The sequence below is a fragment of the Ixodes scapularis genome, unplaced genomic scaffold, assembly GCF_016920785.2.
Source record: "Ixodes scapularis isolate PalLabHiFi unplaced genomic scaffold, ASM1692078v2 PGA_scaffold1__304_contigs__length_218370807, whole genome shotgun sequence".
Classification (NCBI taxonomy): domain Eukaryota; kingdom Metazoa; phylum Arthropoda; class Arachnida; order Ixodida; family Ixodidae; genus Ixodes; species Ixodes scapularis.
In genome coordinates this window covers 148,662,801-148,689,988 of record NW_024609846.1, presented here as the reverse complement: position 1 = coordinate 148,689,988, position 27,188 = coordinate 148,662,801, and the positions used below count along the sequence as shown (strand labels likewise).

General features: G+C 46.3%; 2 protein-coding genes across 2 annotated transcripts; one reads left to right on the top strand and one right to left on the bottom strand.

The window, feature by feature from the left end:
• Positions 1-45: 45 nt before the first annotated feature.
• Positions 46-22,477, top strand: LOC115323664 (CD2 antigen cytoplasmic tail-binding protein 2). Its single transcript, XM_040502555.2, has 6 exons — positions 46-171; positions 875-1,047; positions 5,158-5,324; positions 9,752-9,962; positions 14,295-14,549; positions 21,396-22,477. Exons 2-6 carry the CDS (start codon positions 876-878, stop codon positions 21,623-21,625), a joined length of 1,035 nt encoding a protein of 344 aa, XP_040358489.1. The 5' UTR covers positions 46-171; position 875; the 3' UTR covers positions 21,626-22,477.
• On the bottom strand, positions 22,425-27,188 carry LOC115323670 (homocysteine S-methyltransferase YbgG-like). Its single transcript, XM_040214773.3, is given in 4 exon segments — positions 22,425-23,132; positions 23,134-23,214; positions 23,247-23,473; positions 27,185-27,188. Coding segments are annotated over 4 exon segments (1,020 nt in total).

The window sequence follows — 27,188 nt, the reverse complement described above, 5'->3', positions numbered from 1 at the left end:
AACACTTCCCTAGATTTTTGTCTAGGGACAATCGGGCACAATGTTTTACAATGTAGGGATTTTCTGGCAGAAGTTTGTTTATCTCCGGCGAGTACGCACAAAATGCTTCTTTTGGAAGTTACTGCATCGACGTGAACGTGAGTTTTTCGACGTAATCGGAAAACTCAACCGGTAATGTTTTGCTGACACCAGTTACAGTTTTTTGACGCGATTGCTGAAACAACCTGGCGACGTTTCATTGTGCACGGTCTTTCTTCAAACGAGTTCGCAGTTGCACATGTTTTCCAAGCATCACCAACCGCAATGAGATGACTTTCTTTCACTTTTGTGGCACTGATATAAAACCGAGCTGTAGGAAAAGTGATTATAGACCAAGGGCCTTCACGGTAAAATCTGCGTACCTCAAGATGAGCGGGAAACGACGCGGTATGCTCTTGCCAACTGCGCTTTGCGCGCCCGTTTCGCCGTACTACGGACGGGTGGCAAATTGGCAATATTGATTCATCGATCATTAATCGTTAGCAAGAATAGGGACGGAAAAGGAAAAAGCGAGAGCATATCTTGAGAGACTAACAGGACTGCGGCCACTGACTGAAAGAACGGTAGGGAGGTCCTTCAGTTATCCCGCCTCCAGCGCTAAGATCGAATATCCTACCTTCATTTCCACGTAAGTGTCTCGTGAGCATCGAGCGTCGTTCTTATCCTGTCGGTGACTGTAGTGATGTTCCTACTCAAAGTAATCGTATGTATAGATCAAACTGTCAAGGGAATGTCTTGCACTTTATTGCAAATGTTGCAAAGCCGGTAAAAGTTTCGGCAGCCACCAAGGTTCTATAAAGAGATGATGCACACTTGGTTTGATGTGTTCTTGCAGGATGGCATCGAAGAAGAGAGTTCAGTTTGATGAGGCAGAGGACGAGATACTCAGTAATGCAGGAGAAGGCGACGAGGTGAAAAAGAAATTCAAGAACTCCTTGGACAGTGATGAGGAGGACGACGAGGTGGAAGACAAGAAGTACAACCTTCTCAACCCAGATGATGTGGAAGGTGGTTCTCATGTTCGAAACGTAATTTGACAGCTACACAGTATCTCGACGCTTCCTTTGTAGACTGCAGGCTGGAAACTCTTCTGCTTGAAGCAGAGATGGGAAAATTTCTTCTGCCAGGACAAGCAGACCCCCAACATTAATTTTATCTTAAAACCTCCTACGTTCATCTGCATGCAGAAGTCTAAAGTTGAGTTGCAAACTGAGACCATCATGAACACTTCCCGGTTTACTGACAGATGGTGCCAAACGTTTGCAGAAACTCTATTTAGGTTTTGTCGCACCTAGCTATTCACTATTGTGTGACAGTCAAGCATCCTTTTGCAGACAGCCTCATGAAAGCTGTCTGCCTCTGGATGGATGGTCATATTTACATTTTGAGACGAGTAAAGCTATACGAACTACGTTCGTGCACCTCGACCAGAAATGGCTATACGCACCACTTGAAACTCGTATAAAACGAATGGTTACAATGAGTTTCCGAAGCGGTGGCGTAGCTTAGTGGTAAGGTGTCTGCTTCATATGAATGCAGCGGACCCTGGTTCGATCCACAGTGTGGGCTTACTTTTTCAATTTTTTTTCTAGAACATTTTTTTTTTTTTTTTAGAGCATTTGGCGATATTTATGACATTGCTTTCTTTTTTTTTTTATATTAACACTGAAAAAAAACGAATGTTGTCAACAAACCTTCACTGAACTAAATGGTATGGGACTCCCTTTCCGGAGGTGCAGCGGAGACAGCGGTGCTTGGGTTGCTGGCTGGTTGTTGCAAAGCGGCGTGTACAAGGGGGCCAATTAGGTTAATAGTTTTGTAATTAGCAGCCGCACACTGTCGCCGCAAAGCGGCGTGAATGCAGGTGGGGGGTGGGTTAACACGCTCCCGCGCCATCTGAAAAGGGTGACCCACATGGCAGGAGCTCTCTGCGTCGTGCATATAGCCATTTCCGGTTGAGGTGCATGACGTAGTACATATAGCTTTACTTTTTTGAGACAGTGTTTGTGGATGAAACTTAAGCTTCACCTCGGACGTCTGCTCTTGCAGCCTGGAGTATTTTTCAGGACAACTCGCTCATGTTTGGTGTCTCGAGGGGGTTTACTTACCCTTAAACCGATTCCAGTCAAATGGCTGGAATCAGTTACCTGCTTGGCCCATATTGCTGACTGCATCACCTTTTGCACAATCGCAGTCACCTCAAGAAAAAAAGCAAGTCTTGTGCAGAGTTAAAATGACACAAAGTAGTTCTTACAAGATTCGGTTGTCAGAGAAACAAATGGTGCCTTTTGCTTTGGAAGCACGTATGACTTGACATGCATCTTAACTACCACATAAAAAAAATAAATTAGTAATTCTGTGTGATGAGCGGCCGTCCCTATTCGCACTCCGAGTGCGGATAGTGGTAGATTCTTATCCGCACTCCGAGTGCGGATAATTTTGGATTCTTATCCGCACTCCGAGTGCGGACTGCGTTGGATTCTTATCCGCACTCCGAGTGCGTGGGGCGAAGAACTTGGCGTGTGGCGTGGCGCGACTTGGACGCGGGAAACTTTGAACATAGTGACTTACGATGTTCGTGGTGTGACATTGGCATGTTGGCAGCACCGATTTCATAGAAATATTAGTGGTTGTGCGGTGTTTGATTGGGAGGAGACCTGTGTTTCAGAATGAATTCAATCTCAAACAAATGCATAATCGTAAACATATAATTAAAACAGCGCGAACGAACACAAGGACAAGTAGAAAAAGAGACACAGCCACAGCGCTGACTCGCGATTTACTCTGAAGACGCGAGTCAGCGCTGTGTTTGTGTCCCTTCTTCTACTTGTCCTTGTGTTCGTTTTCGCTGTTTTGATTATATGTTCACTATGCACCACCGACTAGCTCATTTCTAAACATCACTGCAAATGCATAATCGCTTTTTTTTTTTTTTCGAAATTGATTAGCGTTAGATGGTGTATTTGGCTAGAGACTGAACTGTACTCGCGCCTCGGGGGCTTGAAAAAAAAGCATGAACACAGGACTTAAGCAATCCTATTGTTCCTTCAGTATCCTTTTTTTTTTTTTTTTGTTAAACAAAATATCATTATTTGCAAAAAAAAAACAAAAAAAAACGGAAGCTGGTTTAAGATTTGCCACATTCAGCACATTAACATTGTGTGGTGGATAGGGGCAGTAATGTGGGAACGGTGGGCGGCTAGCAAACAATTTTCAATACACAATTACCCCCCCCCCCCCCCCCCCCGCCCCAGACCACACACACACACACACACGCAGAGATGTTCCAAACTTCAGCTGCCGCCACGCCCAAAACCCGCAAGCTCAGTGTTCGGCACCCTCGGCATATATGTTTAACATCTGCGATCACACAACCACACAAAAACATCTTTTAACGGCCATCACATCTATCGTCGTCTACTTGCTAAAGCGCAAATCTTTCTATTAAAAAAAATTACAGTAACAAAGGGCCGGGGACTTATCAGGCATTCCCTCATCTAGTAAGGTTGAAAGTGTTCAGAAGATTGAGCCGGGGGGGGGGGGGGAGGGCTTCATTTTTTAATAATATTGTTTACTGGAAATGATTGATTTTCTTTACCCCCTCCCCTCCCCCTTTTTCCTAAGCCACTGCCCCCATCATCTAAGCACAAGACAATACACGTCACAAATTGCACACTGCTCTAGTTTCTTTTTTCTTTCGTCAATAAAAATATTTAACCGTCCAAAAAAAAAAGTATAGCCAGAACTCTTTTTTTTTGGGGGGGGGGATTGTAAAGCTGATGTGTTTGGGAACACAAACACACGCACGCACGCACACACGCGCACGCACACGCACACGCACTTGATCGCCTCTATCCGATCTTCGAGGCGTGAGTACCGTTTAATCTGAAGCGCACCACCCAATGTTTTTTTTTTGTTTTTTTTTTTGTTTTTTTTATAAAACAAAAAACATTTCCTTGAAATTATTTTAATTCTGAAACCGGAACCGCCAATATTTTCATACGCTCGTCGAGGCTGCCAACACGCCAATGAATCAACACAAAGTTGAGAACTTCTAAACCACTGTGTTCATAGTTTCCCGCGACATAATCGCGCCACACGCGGAGTGCAGATAAAGAAAATCCAACGGCTTCGTGCCAACGTCTTCGTACCCCCGCCACCCCCGCCCCGGTGCTGCGGCTGCCCGGTGCTCCCGGTACAGCGTCCGCGCCAGTCCGCGCCTCCGCACGCAATCCGCACTCACGCACTCGGAGGCTCGGAGTGCGGATAAGAAGCCAACATAATCCGCACTCGGAGTGCGGATAAGAATCCAAAATTATTCGCACTCGGAGTGCGGATAAGAATCCACCACTATCCGCACTCGGGGTGCGAATAGGGACAGCCGTGATGAGCCAGGCTTTTGTTTTACAGCAGTTCTTGAGGTCAAAGTAGGTGTAGTTCACTGTTTATTTATTGTATAGGCTGTTTCTATTGTAAATGTAAATTCCTCACTCTCCACTGTACTGCCTCTAACCCCCAAGGGTAGAATAAATAAGTAAACCACAAATTTCAGTGAAAAAAAAAAGAAAATGAAAGACTTTTACAACTCTCTGTAACGCCGAGTTAGAGCGCAGCTCTTGAGGAGGAAAGGAGGGTACAGAGGGGACGGTAAGCCCCCCCCCTCCTCATCCGTGCCCTGTCCTCCCCCCTCTTCATCCACTCCTCCCGTGCTCCCTGCCCCCTCTTCCTCCTCCTCCTTCCTCCTCCCCCTCCTCCTCCCTCCTGCGTGGTGCAATATGGGAAACCTCCCATAATGCACCGCGGTGTTGTCAACGGTGACCGTCGTGACATCAGGAGTGACGTCACGAGGCTGACGAATGACGTCACGACGGTCCCGTGCAGTGCATTATGGGACGTTTTTTATAATGCACCGCGTGGTTATGCCGATGCCGCTCAAGCCGAAAACGGGCACCTAAGAGCTGTGCTCTAAAAAGTATTTTACTACCGAAGGGGACCGCAGCTGTTTGACATGCGTACGTAAGAGCCTTGCTTTCGTGTGGTCTTTTTTCCCCACTGTCGTGTAAATCTTGTACAGGTGCTTTGAAAACAAATAGCAACATTGCATGATAACATTTGCAGGCCAAGAAGACAAGACAATCGAATATGATGGGGACATCAAAATCACACCATTCAACATGGAAGATGAAATGGAGGAGGGCCACTTCGACAAGGACGGCATGTTCATCTTCAGCAGAGACAAGGCTGATATACGGGACAATTGGCTGGACAACATTGACTGGGTCAAGGTATGCCAACTTCTCTTTTTCCTTGCATAAAAGATGAGCGTGCCGTTAAAGCGATCCTGCAAGGACTTTTTTTACTGGATTTTAATTTGCACCGAACCTGAGCGCACTGAACGTAGTAACTTAATGCAACTTTTCTTTTCTCAAATTTTGCTTTATTTTAAAAGTTATAGGCAAATTAAAATTGCAGAAACAAACAAAAAATAACCTTCTTCATGACATCCTTGGTCGCTTGAGTGGCCGTGAACTAGAGGAGGGGTGATGAGCTCGGCGAGCGGTCACGGCTGCCGCACTCCGTGTCGACAGCTCGAGAGGGTGCCACTAAAGCATTTTTTGGCTAGGCTGTATGAAGCGGGCAGCCAGGGCGGCTCGCATTGCATTTGCTGCACGATTAAACTCTGATTCGGCATGACACTTCATTGGCCACAAACGACAGCAAACACGGGGTAAAGATCAGTTCAGAACAGGAGCCACTTTGGGCTGCCATGCAGCCAAAAGGTCAAACCGCAAGCCAAAGCTGCTCGCCGAAGGTCTTGGGAATGCTCAACACCGGTCGGATCCTCCAATCCATACGACCGCAGCGCCGCCGCGTACATCCGGGACCTTTCTACGCTCGCCGCTCGTTGGTGCCTGATCCCACTACGCCTTTCTAGCATGCGCCGTCTTTTCCACTGCTTGGTGGCAGGTATGTCGACGGGTCATTTCTTGCTTCCATACTTTTTAAACTGCATTTGTTTCTTTCCTGACCTAAAATAGTGAACAAAAACTACTTTTAGAAATGATTGAAACGGTTCACACCTCTTATATTTTGTGTTTCGGCTAAAAAGAAGCTTTTAGCGGCTCTGACCAGTAGTAAGCACAGGACCAAAGACGTCACATATCGCGCGCTTTCGCCAACGCGGGTCGCCCTCGTAGGCGGAGGAGGTTTCCGCATCGTCCGGTTAAAATATGACGCACTGATATTTAGTTACTCTCTCCGTGCCCGCTGACTTGCCCGAACCTCAAGAGACCTGGAAACAGCAAAAAAGGCAGACGCTTAAATATGATTGCAGGGCCCCTTTAAAGGTCCTTGTTGCAGACATTACATTAAAAAAATCGTCAAAATATGCCCACAAAAAAAAAAATTTTCTCACGGAGCTCTGGGGGGGGGTTATGATCCCCCAAACCCCCCCCCACGTGGGTGCGCCACTGCAGTTGCTTGCCTTTCCTTGCCCACTTGCCTGCACATCCTCCGTCATATACTACGGCCAGTTTCGTACAAGACATTTCCAGCATTTCTTTTGGCACTGCGGTCAGTACTGCATGCTTTGCAAAAGGTCTATAGGGGTTATTCACTGGCCACCATGCTACTACACGTGTTTCTGTTGAGCATGTGTTGACAGTGAGCTTTCATCAAATTTGTTTCGCACTGTCAAAGCTCTAAATCTTAGCAGATGATAAGTGGATCTACCCACAGCTTGAGCTGATGACCATATATGAATAGCTCATATAGACCTGCCAGGATAAGAAGGTGGCTGTGGCATGAAGCACATGGGAACATGTTTCCAGGATAGGACGTTGGTTTAACGTGCAAACATAATATTTCCGGTAGGTGTCCCTTTGCAAGAGATGATGCATCTGTCCACAATATTGCATCAGTATGTCAGATTCTTGTTCTGTCTGCATAATTTATGTCTTTTAAGGACTTTACAACAATGGTTTATCTAGGTTTATCTGCCGCACTTCTACTGCAGTGGCTCAAATGCAGTCTTGTTTGAAAACTGCCCTCCCCCAGCTTTCGGGCACATGCTGCTTAGCTCAAGTTATGCCGTGGTTGAAGTGCTTCCTTGTCACCTGAAGTTAACTCATGAATGTTTTCTGTATAAGTGTTATACCGGGTGTTTCACGAAAGGTGGACAAATTCGATACTGCGAAAACTATGCATTGCAGTAAAAAAAGGCTTGTGTCGTTTGGGTCCTGGATCAGGGGCCCATTTAGAAAAATTATAAAGCCCGGGATAATTAGATCGTTAATTATTTTTGCATAATTAACTTTTTAATGTTGTGTTTAAGGGCATGGTTTTAATTCGAAAATTGCTCAGCATCGTTGAAAAACACTAAATCAGCAAATTGCAGAGCGATAGAACTTAAAAGCCCGTCAAATTTGTGTGATTTTTCAGAAAGCCGTAAAATGCTGCGAGTGCCTTCTATTGTTCTGCAATTTGTTGATTTAGTGTTTTTCGATGATGCTGAACAATTTCCGAATTGAAACCATGCCCTTAAACACAACATTAAAAAAAGTTAATTACACGGAAATAATTAACAATCTCATTATTCCGGATTTTAGTAATTTTCCTAAATAGGCTCCTGGCCCAGGACTAAAACGATACAAGCCTTTTTTTCGTTGCGACGAGTAGTTTTCGCAATATCGAATTCGTCCACTTTTCGTGAAACACCCTGTATATGCCATTCATTAAGTGGGTAGGAACCGCTGAGCAGATGCGTGCAGGTCATAGATAACTGGGAGAGCGAAATTCATAGATAACAATTTTTAATGAATCATATATATTTCAAGAGCCCTCCGTTGCTCACGACAAGGTAGATGTTTGATATTTTTTATTTATTTTCAAGTGGTATTTTTTTCTTCTTAGGGTTCAAACAGTGTGATGAAAAATATGTACAAATATCAGCCACATTAGAAATGTAATGTCAAATGTACTACCATTTTTAATCTATATATTAATAACGGGAACAAATGCATATGTTTCTAAAATAATACCCTACAATAAAAGCTTTGCCTGCAGTTTCATTCGAAGCTTATTAAAATGACAAAGCAAAAACTAACAACAGATTTCACTATAAGCTCTGCGAGCTGCTGAGGAGCACTACTGGGATGTGTGACTCACATTCTTTTGGTGGTGAAGGTTCCATTCATGCAAAAATGTTCCAAAAGCCGGGATTCATGATTAAAAACAAATACCTCCGACTTGCATAACAATACCAACATTTATCAGACGTTTCGTCTCCTATACGGGAGACATCATCAGTGCGGCCTGGGATTCCATTCATCTGTTATTTTTGCCATCTTTCTAGAAGTTTTGAGTGGTTTTAGAAAAGATAAGTCTTAGGTGGATTAACCGAGGTTTCAAGTGCAGGAAATGACGAACATAGCCACGCATGTCGCCGAGCGAGTGTGTGTGTGGCCGATTAGTTACCGTGCTTGGCTTTCGCAAGGAGGCCCCAGATTCGATTTCTGGAAGCAGGCACTGCTTTTATTTACTCTTTCAATTGAGCGTTCTCCAAAGTTCGAGAACCTTGTTGTCTGATCGAGGTTCGAACGCTCTATGCGCGGAACGTTCTATGCTGAATGTTCCAGAAACCCGCGGGGGGTACAAAAGGCACTTTGTGTGGTGGTCCGAGGTCAGTCTCGCTCTTGCGCTCAATCGTGCTACTCCGCAGACCTTCGACACCTGCCGCACTACCTCTTTGTATTTTTGTTTTGGGCACAAATTTGCCCCTATTAAACGTTTAGTTTCCTACAGCACTAACCCGTCTCTCTGCCAGTCATTCGTGACAGCATTCAAAAGACCACAATACATCATGAATACATGCTCTAGTCCGACGTGCCTACATTAATCGGAAGGATCACCGAGTTAAGTTGTCTTAACACACCATCAACAGGGTCATTTTGTTTCTATCTAGAGAGTATGTACCTAGCTGCACGTCCTTGTAGCTACTTTTAGGACATTAGATATTGATTGCCAAGTTCTCCTACTATTGACCTCTCTCATAGAAACAGTATAAAAGAGATGAAGTTGGCCAGAGTCGGTAGAATTTCCCAGACTTTTGTGCCTGGTGGCCTTCATTTTTAGATGAGGTATATCTTAAAAGGCAGGTAAAGCTGTTGCAGTATTCCGTTGAACCGGTAGTGCAGCAAGCCAGTACCACTTAAAAGACAAGGTGTGCACATTATGTCATCGTTCGTGAATTCCTGACCTGCCCCAAAGCAGTAAGCACGCTGTAACCGGACAAAAGCAAGCGGCAAGGCAGCAGACATGCTCGTCTCGGCATCACCATCCGCTAGCATTGCGAGACGCTGCCAGACGCCCCAGTGGCGACGCCGACACGAGCTAGGTGGCGCTGCATGGACTTAGCGTACTCCGTTTTGCCTTACGACGGATCGCGGCGTATTTTATGAATTACCCAAGCAAATCCAGCGCCGTCAGCACGTCACGTGACTGCACTCCCCACGCGTTGCTGGACCTCTCCCAAAGTGTGCGTGTGACACTTGTACGGTGCCGTGCTGGTTTTGACGGCTCGCAGCATCCTTCGCGGCCAAACCTAAGGTGAAACGGAGTGTAGCGATGACATTAGAGGAGGAAAGGAAAGTACGCGATTTGCCTTATAGAGCAAACGCCCCCGTTCGTCAACCCTCCCCCTCGTATTGCCCAGGTGAGGCCCAGCAAGCCATCTCAGGAAAACAGCCGAGACTCCGAGGCGTCCGGGGACGCGGACAAGGTGGACGTGCTCTCCATCTACGGCGAGATGTTGGAGGTGATGCGACCGGGGGAGACGGTGCTGGCCTGCATCAAGAGACTCGGAGGGGGCAAGCGGGACTCCACCATCAACCGATGGAAGAAGAAGAAGCAGGAGGACGAGCCAGGTTCGTCTCATTCCCCCACTTTCATTTGTGGGTGGCATTCGCCGGAGGGGCGATCGGTCGCCGAGTGCGTTGACGCTCCGCGGTTGAAAGCACGGGGAGCGAAAGCTCGGGCCGCAGAACCCAGGGATCCTGGGCCCGAACCCCACCCCTGCCCATTTTGATCCGGACGAGCATCGTGTCGGCATGTGGTCATGTATCGCTACTGCGTGGTGCACGTTAAAGATCCCAGGCTAACAGTCGTGTCGTACCGATGTCTAAACATACTCTCAACACAGTTAACTTTTTTTCACTCTCCGCCTTGTTCCAGTTCGCTCTTCACGGTGCGGGCTCAGCACCAGTCTGTACATGCTGTCTACTGAGAATGTCAGTTTTAAGTGTGTGAAATGCACGCTGCAAAAGTGCCGTGGAAGCTTGCCATGTGCACAAGCTGAGCAATAACGGACTCAGCAGTGGCCACCAGCGCATGCCTCTGTAGCAAGCGGCCCATCGTTGCGCGAAAATTGTGCAACATGCAAAACTTTCCGAACGGTTTGCAAGCCGGATGCAGCTATACAACTACTGTGAAGTTCCGAAAGAACGCCCACTCAAAATGAAGAGATAAATGTGAAAAATATGGGGTGGGCTATCTTTGAGAATGCCACAGCAAAACTTTATCAAGAATTGATGATAAACACCCTAACACTGGCTTCGAACCACGTGATAGGGGGACTGATACCGCAGATCACGGACACCGCAAATTTGCATTTCACGGTGTGATAAACACGCAGGAATTTGCTATGAACTTTTGTGTCATGGGAAAGGATACCGCAGGTTGCGGACGCAGCAGATTTGCGTTTCACGGTGCGAAGGACCCGTGGAAACCCGCCAAGATCTCTCATTTTAAGGGAACGAATACCGCAAATTGCAGACGTAGCAGGTTCAAGTTTTTTGGTGCAATAAACACACAGGAACCCGCTATGTACTTGCCTGTCATGGGAACCGATGTTGCGCACGCTGATCGTGGACAGAAATCCTAGAATCCGCTAGAAACTTGTATGTTGCGGGAGCAAATACAAGTTGTACAAATACAAGATCGCAAACGCAGCAGAATCATATTTCACAATGCAATATACACGCGGGACCAACTTGCGTAAAATCAAGATCGCGCACACAGATCACGGCCGAAAACGCGGGAATCCGCTACAAACTTTATGTCACGTTAACGAATACCGCAGATTGCGGTCGCAGCGAATTCACATTTCACGGTGCAATATACATGCAGAAACCATTCGCACGTTACGGGAGCCAATATCGCGCACACAGATCGCAGACAAAAACACGGGAACTTCCTATGAACTCGCTTGTCAGACGTGCCAGTACAGCAAGTTGCGCAGCTGATACGATTCCCATCGGACGTTGCTTGACATCTGACGGGGATCCGAGGGGTTGGCAATGGTTTCGGAATTTTTATGTTACAGATATTTAACCAGAAAAACGGGATGAGCGATCTCTCGGGGACGGGCGTTCTCTCGGAACTTTACGGTACTATGGACAAAGCTTGCAGGTACAGTTGAGATGCAGATACGGGGTAGCTGTAATGTAGACATTGCATTTGGTACTTATGCAGGGCTCCACGGATGTATTCTGTTCCCTCTGCGTTTACAAGTGAAAACTAGTATTCTTGGTTTTCAACATTTATTCGTGCCACAATTCAGTACACCAATTCGGCCTTTATTTTATCGACAGAAACATGCCATTTATCAGTATTTTTAGAGCGCAGCTCTTAGGCGCCCATTCCCGGCTTGAGCGTCGTCGGCGTCGCCGTCGGCGTAATTGCGAGTAACCCTCGTAACCCTCGTGAGGGTTACACGAGGGTTACGTGGGTTAATCTCATAAGTGTTACCCTCACGAGAACCTCGAGGGTTACTAACCCTCGCAACCCTCACGAGGGTTACGAGGGTTACTAACCCTCGTAACCCTTACGAGGGTTATGAGAGTTACCCTTACGAGGGTCACGAGGGTTATGAGAGTTACCCTCACGAGAATCACGAGGGTTATGACAGTTACCCTCATGAGGGTCACGAGAGTTACCCTCACGAGGGTCATGAGAGTTGCCCTCACAAGGGGTACTAGGGTTATCCTCACGAGGGTCACGATAGTTACCCAGGTCACGTGACCCCTCCCGGGGTCACGTGACCTGGGGATACCCTCCCCCCGAGGTCACGTGACGCCCCGTTGACGTCATCGCCACTGATGACGTCACTGGCATCCGGATCGTCATCGGCATCATCACTGATGACGTCATCAGCAACGTCACTGATGACGTCATCGGCATCCGCATCGTCATTGTCATCATCACTGATGACGTCATCGGCATCGTCACGTGACCCCCAGGTCACGTGACCCCCCGGCGTCACGTGACACCCCAAGGTCATGTGATTGCCACAAGGTCACGTGCCCCCCCCCCCCTCCCCCAAGGTCACTTGACCCACCCCCCAGTACCCTTCTCTACTCCTCCTCAAGAGCTGCGCTCTAATTCGGCGTTACAGGGAGTTGTAAACGGCTTTCATTTTTTTTTATGTTATGGACTCCATAGGTACATATTTTTTTTACCTCTGGTGCTATAGGTCACAACTGACATTTCTGGCTTTTTTCATATTTGTTGCACAATTTGGTGCAATGAATTGGCATTTATTTTGTTACAATAAACATCACATTTATCCTAATTTTTTTAATTACGCATAATTCCAGCACGCAGAATCAATTTAGGGACATAAAAAACTAAAAGACACTGCAAAAGAGAAATGCTTGCACTGCATACTACAGTCGAACCCGCTTCAACGAACGTCGCTTCAACGAAATTTCCGGTTCAACGAATATGTTTCGGTTCCCTGTCGGCGGTCCATAGGAGTCAATGCATAAAAATTCTCACTACAACGTACACTGTTTCTTGCGCCATTCACTTTAACAAAATTTTACAGAAGAATTCGAAGTTTGAAAGTTTAATTTTCTGTACGAGAAACAAACTTTCGAGCACTGTGGTGCATGCTGGCAGATAAAAGGTCTACTATAAAGTTTAAATCGCGTGTTGAACAACCACAAACTGCCACTAATAACCGGAACCTGAGCGAAACGTTGACCGGGGGTGCAGGCCGCCATTACTCGATGGCGACGGCGATGAGGCTGGCCGTTCCGGCCTTCTTCCACTATTGCACCAATGTTGGTTGCACTCCAACTCTTGGCTTGATATTCCTCTGCTGCAGACTATCCAAAGCCGAAGCTCAGTCCTCTTTTTTGTTTTGGCGGTTGTCCTTTTCTCAGTACAGTATGCGGGCTTTTTGGACATGCCAAGCAAAACGCTTACTGCGTTTTGCCTGGACATGCCAAGACCTATCTGCCCTAAACACAGCTTACTGCAAGACTCAAGTTTCTCTGAGCCAAACTAGTTCTTCTGCCTCAAACCAGTCTTTCTGTGCTCCCAATATTTCCTTAAATCTACTTTGTGCTGTTCCATCCTACCGAAGTGAAGCTAGGATTAGCCGTTGCAGCACTTAGGTCAACTCCACTATGCAGAGCTGTGCATAGCTAAGGCTTTGTTTTAATTTAAAAGTGATCAAGGCACCTTGCTATGAGATGTGCAGCTTTAATTAGCTAGAAAGTGGTGCAGGTAACTGCAGGAAAATCTGCATGCAAAGAGAAAAGGGAAGGAGGCATCTGAAAGTTAACTTATGAGTTCATCATCTGCATCTGGTGTCAAGGAGGTTAAAGTTGGAAGGGGCTGGATTTGTGTGTGGAGAAGGTGTAACCAAAACACTTCGGAGCCATCTTACAAGGACAAACCCTTTCTCATTTCACTTTCGTTTGGTCTTCTCTCCCCTTCTGTTTTAAGTGATCCTATAAAAGCCTACTAGTCGCTTTGACAATGTGATGCACCGTAAAAAGGGGCTGCAAGCCTTCTGATTGGTCGTTAACGGTCACTAAAGTAGATTTCAAGTTCTTTCTATGGCAATAATTCAACCTGCGAGTCCCAAGCATCCTAAAAAAAAAATCTAAAGTAAAGATCATGCTTAACCTTTTTTCCTATTAACAAGAAAACCAAACATTGTTACATGTCCTTTTTCTAGAAAAAGGGGGCGTGTCACAACGTATGGTCGCGTCGCCACACACAATTGTCATATAGAGTTTTCTAGGATTCTTAGAAAGGGTCCATCACGAGAATTGCTTCAGTAGTTCTTGTTGAACATTTCCAAATGTGCCGGTGCAACGCAGACCACCGCACATTTTGTCTTTGGCGTAGAAGCATGGGTGTGTCAGCTCCTCTCGTCTGACCTCCCCCAATTGTGGACGTTGCAGACAGCACGGAGGAGACTGCCCGGAACAAGGAACAGCTGCTGAGGATGACGGAGCTGGCGGACCGGGTCATCTCCACGGGGGACATGGACGTGTACCAGCAGAGCTTCGAGCGGCTCTCCTTCCTCAGGCAGCCCAAGGGGGAGGGGCGGGGGGCGGCCCCTGCCGCCGCAGAGTCTCCCTCTTTCGACATGTTTGCGGAGGAGGTGGACCCCGCCAAGGTGCAGGAGCCCTCCTCGGCCAAGGAGGAGAAAAAGGGTGGGTCTCCTTTTCAATGCAAAAGCATTAACTGTCCCATGGAGAGAAACTGTTGTTGTCTGTAGCGGCAAAAGAGCACCTAAATTCCCATTGGCTGTGACGCGTCATATGGCTTTATAGCAACAACGTCATATCGTTACTAAGGAGCCGGCCAAACTGCTGGTGGCGTGGCGGAAGAGGGGGGGGGGGGGGGGGATGCAGGTATGCATTTGCCTGAAGGTAGGCCTTACGTTAGGCTTATCGTTACGCTTTGGGGTCTAACGTCGTCAACTGGTACTCGCAATGAGGGCGATGATGATGATGAGTGGACACGAGATTTCAGCACACGTTGCGCCGAGCTTCGCACTCCCGCCGCTACCTCACCCAGCGGCGCAGCGATCACCAGCGAGTCTGGGTGGTCTGCGCGGCGCACCGCCACACTCTCTGCCGGTGCTGGGCCGCTTCTGCTCCTCTCGGTGCCGAGAATGCTTTCGCATTCACAACTCCTAAGAAGTGCTTAGGTGTCCTTAATTTTACTTCACCTTCGCTTTGGTTTTTTTTTTCTCCATGAATGAACTTGGGCATAGGATTTTGCAAATATTCGAGTAGTAGTATACTGAATATGCTAGTCTATATTCACCTTGATATAAACTGCGACATTCACATTTTTCGAAGTGTTGATAGTGGCGGGTGAGCCTTGTTGGGCTCACTTCTTACTGAGCACCGGTTCACTGCGGAGAAGCAACATATGCGGAGCTCGCTTCCACGGGTGTTGTTTATCCGCATTGCATCGGTGCTCAGTAAGAAGCAATCTTAACGGGGCTAGCCCGCCGCTATCAACGCTGAAGACTAGTATTTTCTTGACTATAGCTCACGGATTATATGTGCTTGGAAGTTGAAGTTTTGCTAGGTGCAGACTGTGCGGGAATTTGTTTTTCAAGATTGTTCCTTATGACGAAACATAAATTTTGTGAATAAAAGAGTATGTTAAGTATGACTTATATATCATACAAGCTTCTTTGTGAGCTAAGAAAGCAGACATTTGTCTAGGTGTGCTGTGTATGAGAAGATTTTCAGGTCGACCAGGCGCGGACTATGCACTGGCACTATCCAAGCAAAACCTTTTTTTTTTTGACCCCAAATTTAACTTCTCGAACTACAGTCCAGAAAATATGGTACAAGTATCGCAGTCACGTGTTTAGGAGGAAAGCAGACTTTCCTCCTGACAGAAATTTTGTGCATGTTGTTATCTACACTACAGTAAAACTTTCAAAATTAAACTGGCTATTATGCGAGAGCATATGTCACGCAGGAACGTCCTGACAACCTGCACTCATTGTGTGTAATTGTTTTTTGTTTTCTTTATTTTTTTTGTTTTTGTTTTTTTCAAATTTCATATTTAAAGGTGCGATGCAACGATTTTTGTACTTTGCGCAGATACCGCTTAGAACGGACCCCTGACGTTGATGACTTATGAAACACGCGTTCGTTTTTCACCCCACGCAATAGAAGTTCCAGAAAAAAATTGAAGAAAAACAAGCAGCGTTCACCCCCTCAACTCAAAGCCAGAACAAACGGCCACGTGATCTGGAGCCGATTATATGATGCCAATGTTGATCATAGCCACGCGCTGGGGTTGGCAAAGCACAGGACACGCACTGAGTTCCAGACATTTTTATGGCTCGGCTATTGTCGTCGTGGCAGCGATTGGACACGGGCCACTACCCGAATGCTTCTCGAGCTAGTAATTATCACGAGCCCAAATCGAGTGCCCACGCAATGCTCGGGTCCAATCTATAAACCACATTCAAATATCGTCATCGGGGTGTACTGCGCTCCCACGTTACGTCATCAAATTTTGCAAAGGAGAGATTGAATGAAAATGATCGCTTTTGTCCTTGAAATTACACTGCAGCAAAGGAGTTCCTTGGCCAGTGGCGTTGCGTGCGAGTATCCTTGAGCCTCACTAGTGCCAGTAAGCTCGTGTAAAGGGTAAAACATTCCAATTGAATATCGTTGCACCGCTCCTTTAACGCTTCGAACCAATGAGAGTGTCGTATGCGTCACCCTCTTCCCCTCCTTCTCCCTTTCTCCCTGTAGCTGACAAACGAAAGACACCGCCAGGTTTAAAGGGGTCGTGAAACGATTTTTCAACTTTTTCTTTAGCTTTCCTCCTCAACTCACACATCGCGCATTGTACCCAATAGTTAAAGAAGACGGAAAGGAGGGACTGGAAGGATATTTGCATATACAGTCGAACCTCGACATAACGAACTTCAATGTAACGAAATCCTCGATTTAACGAAGTATTTTATTTTTCATAATTTCTTGCCCATAGACCCCATGTATTTTTAGTCCCTATATAACGAAGTCTATTTACTGCTATTTCAATATAACGAAGCGCCATTGCCATAGAAGGCAATAAATAAATCAACTCTAAAAAACAACTTCGCAAAAAAATTGTGGTTAAAAAAAAAAATTATGCGCAAACGCGAGCGCTGGATAGGTTACTTCACGGGGACAGGCCTTCCAACGTTCCTAGGCTGCCCGAGGATGCGGCGCCGGTAGCGCCGGCGAGGCATGCGGCAAAGCAGATTTCGCGAGGCTGGCCAGAAAATGCCGAGCAAAAAGTTAACACGGCATGACAGCATCACCACTGACATTCACTGATCATCATAGTCCACTGTACCGCGGGTAGCGCGGGAGCCAACTTCAGCGGGGGAGCGACGTGATGGCGCGACCGCGCGACCGCACGGGAGGTTTTCTCCATCTAGGAGAAGACCTAAAAGACCGATTATCGTCTTGCGAGCGTGATGTAAAGCAAAGGCGCAAGCACACTGTGGGCGCAAGGGGGCAAGTAAACTGTGCGGTCAAGAGTGCTGTGTAGGTTGGAAACATTGGCACCGCCTAAATTAAACAGCTTTATTTTTAACCGGGCGGTTCACTTACGTGCTTGCTGCCATTAGGAAACGTAAAGTTCTTTCTTTGGATGAGAAAGCAAACGTTTTGTACACCATCCTGAAGAAACTGCCGAGATCACGAGCACTCGGGAAGTGCTCGACGCAATGGACGTACTGAGGAGGTACACGGCGTTGCATGGGCAGCAAGATGCCTTGCAAGCGCTCTGGGCGCTCGAACGCCGTATGACCAGTATGACGCCGCTGCTACTGTCGGACAAGGCGCAAGCAAAACTCGCGGACTACTTTGCCCCTAAATAAATGTAATTTTCGGTGAGTTTTCATACCCGTAAAATGTTTCGGAATTTTTTTTTTTTTTTCGCATGCTAAAGCCAAATTTCGATTTAGCGAAATTTCAATGTAACGAAGTAAATTGCGAATTTTACCGACTTCGTTACATCGAGGTTCAACTGTAACAAGAAAAGCTATAAATCCCCTCAACTAGGTAAAGCTGGATTTCTCTACAAGTTTAATTGTATATTGTATGTTTTATTTACTTGCCATGCCAATGTAGGCATTGAACTTTCTGAAGGCACAGTTAGATTGAAATAAATTTATCTTAGAAGTGGAAAAAGTGAAAGATGGGGAACAACCTTCACAAGTTTAGCTGAGTTTTTGTTTAAACATGGAGCAGTAGTGAAAAACTGGGAGAAACTATTCAATATTTGATTAGAAAATATTCAGCCAAAGTCACTATTCACTTCGATTTCACTTCTAACTCAAAATCTGCTATTCACACATCCCTACTCGGGCATGCTGAGGCTCGTGGTCAGCTTTTGCGATTCTTTTCCATTCTAGTTCTGGATGGATGCTACCGGTTGCGCCCTTCGTAACGGGCGGTAGCTTGCTCCACCTTTGGGGCACCCACAAGGTTACGTTACGGAGTCGTGTGGAGACAGCACAGTTTTGGAGTTCAATGTGCAAGCTGAAACCAAGAGATGTCTTTGTTCAATTTCTTTTGATAACATGGGTGTCTCACGGGACTATTGCATACAAGAGAATATGGGACCAACTTATCGCACTGCTACTAATTGCTTTTTCATGCTAATGGATCACAATAAATGCTTCGAGCTTCCATTATGTTGGAACACGGAGTAGTCTTAGGTGCTTGTTGCAGTACTTTGTTTGTCGACTCAGATATTGGGAAGAAGGTTTAGGCACTGTTCGTTCATCGAGGCGAGCCCAAGGGGGGATCGGTGGCCGAGCGTGTTGGCACACCACAGCTCGGAAGGCTTGGAGCAAAAGGTCGTGCTGCAGAACACAGCAGTCCTGCGTTCGATCCACGGCCCTGCCCGTTTCGATCTGGATGAGCGTTGTACCGGCATGTATCGCTGCTGCGTAATGCACATTAAAGACCACGGGCCAGCGGTTGTACTACACCAGCTAAATTTCTCATCTACAGCATAAACCAGAATCCCCACACCTCAAAGGCAGACCCAACTTGTGCTGTCTTTATGGAAAAGTCGAATTTGGTTTGGAAGCAAGCCTCAGTGAGTATTCAAGGGGCGCTGGAGTCGATTCTGAGATCGTCCTTTTGTGGTGACAACTCAATCTAGACGCTCTAAGCATCCCAACAAACCCGAAACCACAACCGTGCATAGCTTATTTCCTCGTTAAAAACGTGTTGAAAGATTGTGACACAGCCTTTCTGGGAAGAATTTTCTTCCGAGTGAAGTGGTCGAGGAAGGGCGCTTGTTGGTGAATTGCAAGCAATGGCTTCGCCCCCTGTGAAAACAAGGAGTCTTATCCGAATGTGTACCTATCAGATTCTCTTCCAAACAAGTTATAATAAAATCGTATGGAATCTGCACGTATTGTAGGGCCTTCATTGGTCCTCACAATGTAGCCAACGAGAGAAAATAGTCCACGTTTTTCTATTGCCCTGAGATGAATAGGCAGTTTTGTAATATAGGACTTAGTATATGTGTGAACTAACACATTTTAAACCATACAAGATCAAAAATTACCTTTTTCAAAGATGACTTCAGTGCCCCTTCAACAGTCAACAGCACAAACCATAAATTGCGGTATTTCTGGTGCAGCCTACCTACCAAATATCCCACAAAGCTTAGTGTGCGTCGAGAATGAGGAGAAACCAGATGTTTGTTCGCTGCATTGTCAACCGCCTCCATGTTGTCTCTTACCAGCAAGGCGAGCGTGCCGGCTGAAGTTCACTTGTCGGCGCGAAGCCAGATTTGTTGGTTCCTTTGCACCAGGGTAAGCTGAAATGACCGAGCGGCAACCAGGAGACGCCAATGACTCCGCCGCGAGATGAGAAGCTTGAACTAACTTGAACTGGCGCCGGTTCAAACTTCTCATCTCGCACCAAGAGTGTCTCGCCAGTACTTTCACTTTAGCCGATTGTGCCTAGGACGCTTTAGCCGGCATCGATTACGCACTCCCAGATATGAGGAAGACAGCGCCAAGCGCAGATAGGCGATATAAACAAAATGTGGATGTGAGGCGCGTTGAAGCGCTTTCTCAATTGCGAAAGGGGAACATGTTGAGCCGTAGAGGTGTCGCACTCTTATCCGCAAGCTCTTTCTCGAGCTACTCACACTGCTCGTCTCAGGGCTTGACGACTGGTATCTCACGATTGTCTCTCGATCATTTCAGTTCATGTTCTCCTAGGCAGTGTAAACTGAAATGCTGTCCAACTGGTTTATGTTGGCTAACTCTTCAGGACAAAAGGCTGGGACTGCTCTGTTCTCATTATACGTGAACATTTAAATGTAAGGTTTTGGTAAGGCGACAGTAAGATGCCTGAAATGCAGTTTTTAATGGCGTGGCACACTTGTACTACAGAAGGCCTGTCACGCTGCTGTTTGCATTGTAAAGTGTTTCACATCAGTAAAGCATGATATGCCTTTGTGTAAAGCGCTCTTCTGAGCCATCTGAGTGGCCCTGCATTTCGTACGGAGTGTAGCAATGCATTTTACAGTCTCTAATTGTTCTTGCTAAACCCATGTAAATCCATATGTGCAGTGGAGGCCCTCCTAGTTATTCGCCTGCCTGCCTTTTATTAGCAGATAACAAAAAGGCAGAGAATGGCACAAAGAGCACTCATTTTGTGTATCTTTTATCCGGTGCACACCAACTTTGCGAAGGATTCATTAGGTAGCACTCGCAGTACCAGTGATCGCTCTTCATGTTGTCATGTTCATGTGGCAGAGTAGCACTAGGTATGATGTGTGCACTTGCTGAGACTTTGGTCTTTTTCAACCTTTGTTACATCTAGTCATACAGTAGTATTTTGTTCTAGGTGCCCTTTAGCCTTCTCTATACCTTCATGCTTAGATGCTCTCCTTTTCAAAACAAATTGAAACAACATTACCAGGTTGTTCACCAACCTGGAAAACAGTGAATTGTCAAGCATTCTCGGGAGTCTGGAAAGGTCAGAGAATTTCCACCCCAATCAACATTGGTCAGGGAAATTGAGCTTTCCTTTCTCCGAGAAACTACAGATGGTGTGCGTGGGGTGTGACACACGTCGCCTGCAACTCAGCTGGCATGCCAACACGAATTTCTGCTCGGAAGCTAGAATCTTTGTAAAACCCAAATCACATCCTCTTGAAACGCTTGCAGCACCCAGACAAACTTCTCTCCTTCTTCTCTTGCATTTGCACCAATGCATTTGCCTGGTGATATATTGAAAACAGGACCTTTATTCGCAAAGATATATGTAAAAAAAAAGTGAGGAGGCATAAGATCCGGTGCTTGGCCAATGCCCTGTTGGCCGCCAGATATACCTGTGTTTCCCACATAAAAACTGCACTTGAAACATGTTGTGTTCTTTTAGGGGTTGGTCAGGAAATTTTTACTGAATAGTAGGGGAAAACCTGGGAAAGTCTGGGAATTTGAAAACATCATTTTGGTAGGTTGATGTACCTTCATTTCTTATGCCACTCAGAGTCCACCAGCACCGGTGCCGCAACAACTGAGGGAGAGGACGAGCTGATGTGGGAGTTCAAGTGGGAAGATGCTGAGGACGCTCCGATCTACGGCCTGCACACTTCGTCTCAGATGCTGCAGTGGGTGCAGGAAGGCTACTTCCAGGATGGCGTGTGGGTGCGCAAGGCGCACGAACGGGATGCGCCTTTTTATAGCTCCAGACGCATCGACTTCGACCTTTACGTCTGATGTGTTCGTTTGCGAGAAGACAGCTCCTGCCAGTTCTCTGTCTCGGAACGAATTTTAATTTCTGTGTTTCTCGTGGGATAAGTACTCCTGGCACCTTGTAGCGTTGTTGTTGGTTACGTTGAAAGCTGCAAGTTATAGCTAAATTCAGTGGCACTTGTCATGTGGTGTGCCATTTGTGTCTGTTTCTATCGGATCTTTATCCTCAATCGTTGTCTTAGAACGGGGACACAGGCCATTCCATGAAAAAGGTAACATATGCTTGTGACATTCACCGTAGCTAATGCTGAGGTGGAAAGAGGCATTAACCATGATGTTGGGCATTATTACAGGAATGACAGCATAGTCTAATGGTAAATAGGATATAGGTATGGGAGGGGGATGGCTTAGGAGGAACATTGGCAGATGCTTCCCTTGTTATACCACCTGCTACTTGGCTTCAAAATGCCAATGGCTTAACCTTAAAGGAACTTTATATGATTACTTAAGACAAAAATATAAGATGGCTTGAGAATGTGTTGTTAAACTATCTTGTTAAATTTTATTAGACATAAAAGGAATTCAATATCTTAACCTTGAAGATTACCAATGAACATGTTTTTAAGTGTTAGCAGAAAATAAGTGCACATGCTGACCCGAGTTCTTGTTCAGTAATGTCAAGATTATTACTCATGATAGTGTCTCACATAATCCTGTTACCCTTTTTATAACACCCATGAATCTACACTTTGATTGGCAGGAGTTAAGAACAGCATCAACCTGAGTGTGGCAATCCCTAAAAGAAAGACATGCTGCAAAATAGTTATTTCATCTGCATGAGATGCATGCTCTTAAATAAATACATACAGAACTGTTCCCATATGGTTCGTGTCCTGGCTGTCAAAGACACAATGTAGGCGCACATGTACAGATAACTATATAAAACATGCTGTTGGATAACACCCAGCAAAGCTTGCAGATTGTTGGTTGATGACACAAACAAATTTAGATGTTCATGGCCTGTGAGGGCCTGCACGATTGCAGTAATATGGGCTGTCCCCGTAAAGCAACACCCACCAAAATACCTCACCCCCGCTCTGTACCACTCTGCAACATAGTTCCCCAGTTGGTCGGAGTCTTTCGGAACCAGCGTCCAAGACGCAACCTCGGCATCAGCGTAAGCTACAAGGGGCGATTGTCCCTCCTTCCGAGCATCCTTCAGAAGCAAGCCCACCATATCGGGCCGACAGCAGTTGACCCTGATGGCACAGATCTGGGATCCACTGTCCTTACCGAGGACAGCCTGGATGGCCTTCTGCAAGCACTCCCCTTTAGCGGTCAGTTTCTCGTCTTGACAGCCGAAGCTAAGCCAACCCTTGGTGCCTGGATGCTCCCTCAGAAGCTGCAGTAGAGCCAGCGCTTCCTGGAGCGCCGAGATGGTCTCAAAGGCGAGCAGATCACAGCCCAACCGAACAAGATGTTGAACTTTGAGGCGATGCCAGTCGCACAGCTCTTTGACGGACATCGTAATCTGCGTAGCTACCGGTGTACTCAGAGCTGTCGTACGGGTATGCGCCGTAAGAGCCCACGGAGCCTGCAAATGCGGATGTCGGCTGCATCGATCGGTGGCTCGGTTGCAGTAGACGTTGTCCGCGCGCTTCTCTTGCGCAGTCTTCTGGGGTAGGCTCATGCTGGTAGCGATCAGCTCTTCCGCTTCGGGAACTTCGATGCAGAAGTGCTCCTGGAGAGCCTGAACGTTCGCTTGACGCGTGCATGTGGTTAGCACACTGCAGCCGGCGTTCAGGTAGTGTTTGTAAGTTTGGTGGAGTAGAATGACAAAGCTGTGAATTGAGCAAGCTTGCACGTAAGAAACTATTACAGTGAAGCATGGGCGTACCAACCGGGGGGGCAAGGGGGGCACTTGCCCCCCCAGTTCTCAGAGTGGGGGGGGCAAGGCATGCGTTTTGCCCCCCCTGAAACGGCCGCCACTGGGCAGAGCAGACACAGGCCGGCGGCGCCCAAGGAATACCAAGGGCACTGCCCCCCGACCCGCGCGGGCATATTTTTAACGTGCAGGCGATACAAACCCTAGCAACGGTGCTCACGCACGCCGGATTGGCTGGTTCGTAAAGCCTTGCTCCACGAACAAGGCTACACGGTAACCTTACGGAATCCATCCGCGAGACATGGGCCGGACGGGCCGTCCAGACCAGGACGTAGGCCCTTACACAAAATAAAGTTTTGCTTGCTTGCTTGGAGATAGGCGCTGCCGCCGTCAACATAGACAGCGGATGCAATGCGAGTTTCCGAAGAGGTAGCGTAACTTAGTGGTGAGATGTCTGCCTCATACGTGTCAGACCCGGGTTCTATTTATGGTGTGGGCCGGCTTACTTCTTTTTATTTTTTTTCTCGAACATTTTGTTTTGTCGAGGCATTTGGCGATATTTACATTTCTTTTTTACCATTAACACTAAAAAAACTAATGTTGTTGACGAAACATCGCTAAACTAAATCGTATCGACTCTATTTACGGAAGTGCATGGGGGGCAGCGGGGCTTGGGTTGCCGACCGGACGCCGCAAAGCGGCGTGTACGGGGGGTGGGGGGGCTAGGTGGGGTGGGGGGGCTAGATTTGTAATTAGCAGCCGCACACCGTCACCGCGAAGCGGCGTGAACGCAGGCGCGGGGGTGGGTTAACGCGCTTCGAGTGATACACGAGCAGCCCATCCGGCGTGAGCGTCGTTGTTAGGGGTTCTATCGCCTGCACTGTAAAAGGAGCAGTGTGTGCACCTCCTGTAGTGGGCAAGAATTCCTACATTGGAGAGAAGCGGGGACAAGCCCTTTCTTCAAATGCGTTAAGTCTCCTTGAGCTTCGGAATACAAAGAAACGCCACTATTCGGAGCTAATCCCACAGTTACTTGACCTCTCTTGCGTCGTGTCTGTTCGCTCCCCGCGCCTCGTAGCAGTGTTGTTGCAGTGGGGGGGGCTCGTTAAAATTTTGGGGTTTTTTGGGCTATCTAAATCACTTTCTTCCTTCCCATCCCCCCCCCCCCCTTTTCTACTCCGCATGCTTCCCCCTCTGCAAATATCAGCTGACCTTCCGACCTCTGTTCTCTGTTGATTGGCAAAACAACCACTAAAATTAGAAAGTAATTTGTAATTTGAGTGGAAGTCACTCGGAAAAGTAGTTAAAGTAAACTACTGATTACTAGAATAGAAATGTAATTAAAAGTTACTAAACTACCCAGAAAAGTAGTTAAACTACAGTAACTTGAGTAAAGTAGTTGAACTACGTACAAGTCTGGCCTGGCAAGCGCTCTGCGTAAGTGTTTTCACTGATTTGCCTAGCCCCGCACACCATCACATGGGCCAAGAAAGGTGTAGTTTTACTGCAGAGGAGAAATCAGCAGGGTCCAAGATGGTGACAATGGAGAATGGGGGACTGTTCCAGTGGCTGATGGCTTTTTTTTTTTTTAGTTTTTTAGTTTATTCCAGGTTTCTTTCAAAAATACATTTTCCAGAATCGTCTCACTTAAGCACATGTGTGCTTGTGTGTGAGAACGGGCAGTCCAACTCTACAAATCTCCCTCCCCTCTCCCCCCCCCCCCCCCCTTCAAACGCATTACTGCAGGAAAAAAAAAAAGAGAAACAACAAGAATAAAACAAAAACTAAATTTCAAGAACCCGTGGGGTGTCGTACTGTGGCTCAATAATCATGAACACTTCGCGGATTGAACTTTGCGTCGTGCAATCATATCCGTTACATTCATCCCGCGTAAAAAGAAGAAACACCGCATGCAGCAGTAACCAAAAACGACAAGTAACGCTCAACACGGAAAATGTCTATCCGAGCGAAAAACAAAAAATAATGAAAAATATATACATATGTAAAAAAGATACCGTAGACGTTGCTCGTGAATTCCGATAATGAAACGCAAAAGCAACAAGAAAATATTCGAAACTAAATGTTCAACAGCAAAGTCACTACACAAAAACCAACACAAGCAGCGGCCATGAATCAGCAATAAAAAAAGAAAAAGAAGCGACAAAATTGTTTGACATGAGTGACAAGGCGAGATTGTGAATAAAATCCAAGGGCCCACTTCCAAAATCAAATCGAACAGCTTTGACACCATTTCAATATTTCTTTTTTCACAGTACTTAACGATTGCTATTCCTGCAAATTGCCAGGAAGTTGCCCTAGTAGCACGAGATGTTGCAGGAACGTTACTGCAACGTGGCTAATGTTGTGCAACGTTATGCAACGTGTAACAATGTAACGACAATATTACTAAAACCATATTGCAAAAACATTATTTCGAAACATCAACACAATGTTACACAAGTGAGATGCAACGTTACACTACTTTTACGTATGTTACTGAAATGTTGCTGCAGAAATGTTAGGGCAATATAATCCAGAAACAAAGAGCCTATGTTTCAAAGGTAACATTAAGGAGATGCATCTGTGATAACTTATAAAATGTTACAAAAACATCCCGCAACTTGAGAGGACAACACGCCTTTCTGTCTGCAGAAACATATCTCGCCTGTATTTATTTCATAAGATCCACCACCACAATGACATCCCCCTTTGTCACACCTCCACCTATTGTCAGTCATTCCCGCCTATGTCATCACTAGGCAAGAATCATCCCCCCTACTTATCGCTGGCATAGCTGATTGCACCGAATTTAAAGATGCAGTGTGATAATGAATTCGGGGTCTTGTTAACAATATTTTGATTTAGTTTTTAATGTGTTTGTTTGCAATTAGATATTTCTGTCCACTCCACTCTTTAATGTCTCAATGCCCTGAGGAAATAAACCGCTACAATATTTCTTCGTCCGCACCCGGCGTGAAGCCCACAAGGGTTAATTTTGGCTCGAAAAAAGTGTTTTTCTTATACAGTCCCAACTCGGTGTATAGTCCACAGGGGCAAATTCAAACTGAATATCTGTTTCCTTAGACGGTCCACATTATGGGGAGAGGTCCTTTTGAGCCCGCTTGTCGTGGTGAATCACAGAGCTCATGAGGATTAAGCTTGATAAACAAAGATTGCCTGGAGGCACTTAAGCTAACAGCCTGTCAACCCCAAGACATCAAAGGCCTGGACGACACACTGACAGTATGACCTGTTTCTCACTTCAGCAAAGCAAAACATATTGTAAATATTGTATTGTAAAATATCTAGAACGAAAGACACAAAATGTATTGTATCCTCTGCACCTGCAGATAGTCTGCAGAGTGAAATATTAACTTTTAGGCATGTATAGTCTGCAGACTATGGTCTGGAAACTATTGTAGTTTTGTGTGTAAAGGGCTCCATTGAATGGATGTAGCAGTTTGGTTTTACTGAAGTAATTTCTGAATTAACTAATGAATATTTAATTAAAATGGACGGAGTATGGCCTCCCAGTAATCAGAAATAGTAAACGGAATGCACAGTCTCCCCAATTGCCACTTCAGTTTTGGTAGAGCTACACCTGCATGCAGCACGAGCAAGCTCAAAAGCTTTCAAATGGCCCCAGTGAGCAAGCGCCCACGAAGCAGGATGCATGCACCACGTGCCCTTTCGCTCACTCAT

Excerpts from the sequence above, each read along its gene's own strand:
- LOC115323664 (XM_040502555.2), top strand. The coding sequence starts at position 876 with ATGGCATCGAAGAAGAGAGTTCAGTTTGATGAGGCAGAGGACGAGATA. Across the intron at positions 5,325-9,751 it reads ACAACATTGACTGGGTCAAG|GTGAGGCCCAGCAAGCCATC; the intron begins GTATGCCAACTT and ends CGTATTGCCCAG. Across the intron at positions 14,550-21,395 it reads GGCCAAGGAGGAGAAAAAGG|AGTCCACCAGCACCGGTGCC; the intron begins GTGGGTCTCCTT and ends TATGCCACTCAG.